The sequence below is a fragment of the Sturnus vulgaris genome, chromosome 1 (assembly GCF_052056855.1).
Source record: "Sturnus vulgaris isolate bStuVul1 chromosome 1, bStuVul1.hap1, whole genome shotgun sequence".
Taxonomy (NCBI): Eukaryota; Metazoa; Chordata; class Aves; order Passeriformes; family Sturnidae; genus Sturnus; species Sturnus vulgaris.
Window position 1 is genome coordinate 656,736 of NC_142243.1, and position 3,139 is coordinate 659,874.

General features: G+C 64.3%; 1 protein-coding gene across 1 annotated transcript; it reads left to right on the top strand.

The window, feature by feature from the left end:
* The first annotated feature begins 977 nt into the window (after positions 1-977).
* Positions 978-2,913, top strand: TMUB1 (transmembrane and ubiquitin like domain containing 1). Its single transcript, XM_014890399.2, has 2 exons — positions 978-1,475; positions 1,955-2,913. Exons 1-2 carry the CDS (start codon positions 1,120-1,122, stop codon positions 2,307-2,309), a joined length of 711 nt encoding a protein of 236 aa, XP_014745885.1. The 5' UTR covers positions 978-1,119; the 3' UTR covers positions 2,310-2,913.
* The last annotated feature ends 226 nt before the right edge of the window (positions 2,914-3,139 follow it).

The window sequence follows — 3,139 nt, forward strand, 5'->3', positions numbered from 1 at the left end:
AACCTGATTTTTTCCCAGGAAAAATAATATGGAGAATAAAATCCTCCGGATCTTATCCCAGGAAATGTCAGTGCTACACCAGAGAGGAAGCCACAGAGGGGATGCCTTGAGGACAGGCGATATAATTGTCCAGAATTTCCCTTCCACCCACAATTGTCCTTTATGGGAAAGTCAGTTTGTTCCCATCTCCCCCATCCCTATTGCTGTGTTTTCATGGTTGGACCTCTTCACCTAAAAGTAAGAATTTTTGACATAAAACTAAGAACTTTTCACTTAAGAATCTTTTACCTAAAATGAACAATTTCTAGCCTAAAATTAAGACCTTTTCACCTAAAATTAGAATTTTTCACCTAAAATTAAGAATTTTTCACTTAATATAAAAGATTTTAATCAGAGCCTGCATATGTTTTTGGGCACTCCTGGGAATTCACATCTCCAGAATTACTGAGGGTAGAAAACTCTCGGAGACGCCCAAGCCCACCCACCCTCAGCACGGCCATGGCCACCACTGCCCATGTCCCCCAGTGACACATCCACAGGAATTTAAACCTGGGAGTATCTAGCATATGTGGGAGTGACTGGAGCCATACTGGGGGTGACTGGTAGCAACTGGAACTACACTGGGGACAAATGGCATTATACTGGGGTTAACTGGGTTCATACTGGGAATTAACACTCGGAGCAACTGAAACCATACCGGCAGCAGCTGGGATCATACTGGGAGCAGCTGGGCCCATGCTGGGGTGATACTGTGATCACACTGGAACTGCCTGGGAACGTACTGCAAGTTACTAGGGAAATAGCGGGAGTGTCCAGGAGGGGCTGGGATCACACACGCAGTGACTGGAGGTAACTGGGATTGCACTGGGAGTGCCTGGCGCCGGGCCGAGACTACAACTCCCGGCGTGCTCCGCGCGGAGACCACACCCCCGCTATGGCTCCTACAGCCAGGACTACATGTCCCATCGCCCCCCGCGCCCGGCCGGAAGCGGCGCGATGGCGGCCCGAGCCCGGTCCGGTGCGGCCGTGGCCCCGGCCCCGGTTCCCCGCGGCCCCGCGGGCTGAGGCCGCGCCCGCCCGGTACCCTCTCCCGGTGCTCCCCCCGGTCCTGCCGCCGCCATGGCGCTAATCGAGGGCGTCGGCGATGAGGTGACGGTGCTGTTCGCGCTGCTGCTGGCGGCCGCCGTGCTGGGGCTCGCCTGGGCCTCCACGCGCGCCCCCGAGCCCGCGGCGCCTCCGACTGAGGCGGCCCCGAGCACGGCCCCCGCCGAGCGCAAAGCCCCGACTCCAGCCCCGGCTCCGGCCGAGGAAGCGGCGGCCTCCGATGAGGCCGCGGGGCTGCGGCACCGGAACCCTGCCGCGGCCACCCCCGAAGGCCCCGCGGAGCCTACGCTGGTGCTGCGGCTCAAGTTCCTGAACGACACGGAGCGCCTGGCGCGGGTGCGCCCTGGGGACACCGTCGGTGCGCTCAAGAGGTGAGGGGGTGCGGGCAGGAACGACTTGTCCTGGCTGGAGGGTCCCCAGGCCCCAGCGGGCGTCCCTCCCCTTCCCGCAGCACCTGGCGGGGGACAGCGGTGTGTGCGGCAGGTGACTTGTGCCCGGGTAGCTGTGCCTATCCCCGGCGGGGCCGTGGGACAGCCCAGGCTGGCAGGTGACAGCTGGGGTGGCTGATGGGCACGGGTGTGTGATAATGGGTGGCAGGGGGTGAACAGAGGAGACTGTGCTGGCAGGTGACAACTGGGTCAGGCACAAGTGTGTGGGGTCAGGTGTGCAGGGCTGGGGTGGGCACATTAATGGGATGTGGATGAAGAAACTGACCTGGCAAAGTGACACTTGGGGTGGCTGATGGGGACACGCAGGCTCAGCTGCACGGGGGGGCACAGTCACAGGAGGTGGGTCAGAGCGGCTTGTCCTGTCCTGTCAGCGGTGTTACTCCTGTCCCTGTCTCCTCCAGGACCTACTTTCCCGGGCAGGAGCAGCAGGTGCGGTTGATCTACCAGGGGCAGCTGCTGCGTGACGATTCCCAGAGTCTGGCGGGGCTGAACCTGGGCCACCTGAGTGTCCTGCACTGCCACCTGTCCCCGCCCAGCGTGGCCCCCACGGCCCCCGGCACCCCCGGTCCCCGCAGCCCTGCGCCCGCCGCACTGGGCGTGGGCAGCCTGGCGCTGCCGCTCTTCGTGCTGCTGCTGGCCCTGCTCTGGTACCTGCAGCTGCAGCACCGTCACGTCTTCACTGCCACCGCCACCACCTGCCTGGCCGGCCTCACCCTGCTCGTCACCTTTGTGGCCTTCGCCATGTACCGCAGATAGCGCGGCCCGGACCAGCACCTGGGACACGGGGACCTAGAGCCACACCTGGGACACTTAAAGCCTGCCCAGCCCCCCTGGGACATGGAGGGCTCTGCATTCAGCCCGCTCAACATATCGGGGGACGTGGGGCCTGTCCACTGCACCTGAAGTGGGGGATTGGGCCCTGGACTGTGTCCCCCACAGGTCCAGGAGTCCCGAGCAGGTGCCCACCCACACCTTGTCTGCACACAGGGGCTGTTGCAGGAGTGGAGGCTCAGCTACCTCGGGGGGGTCCCGGTGCCCCCGTCCCTGCATGGAGCATCCCCCAGGCACTCTGTGTGCAGAAGCTCCTCGGGTGCGGTCCTGCTTGGGGTGGTGTCTGTGTCGTGGGAATACGGCTTGGCTGCTCCTGGGGGTCCCGGTGCGTGGGAAGGGACCTGAGCCCGGGGTGCCGAGTGTCCTGGTGCCGGCTGGATGCGCTCCTAAGGTCCCTGTGCCGGGGGAGGATTTGTGCCCCCAGGCGGTCTCGGTGCCGGGGACGGCTGCACTCCTCGCTGTCCCGGGGGTTCCGATGCTGTGTTGGGGGGTCCCCACCGCCGTTCCGATTAAAGCGGAAGGACTGTGACCGGCCGTGGCGTCCCGCCTGTGCTGCGCCGTGGGTCGGGGCAGGTGGCGCTGGGTGACCGGGGACACCGGCCGGGCTGGGGGCGGGGCTCCGGAGGGGGCGGGGCCTGGCGCCTCCCGCCACGCGCTCCGCAGGGCCGTAGCGCGCCTGCGCTGGCGGCACCGCCCCGCTCTGCACGGAGCTCTCGCTCATTGGCGGAGGCGCAGCGCTGGTTCGCGCGCCGGCT

What these genes read in the sequence shown, in the direction of transcription:
- TMUB1 (XM_014890399.2), top strand. Translation starts at nt 1,120, where the DNA reads ATGGCGCTAATCGAGGGCGTCGGCGATGAGGTGACGGTGCTGTTCGCG. An exon ending in ACCGTCGGTGCGCTCAAGAG is followed by an intron (nt 1,476 to 1,954) that starts GTGAGGGGGTGC and finishes TGTCTCCTCCAG; the next exon opens with GACCTACTTTCCCGGGCAGG.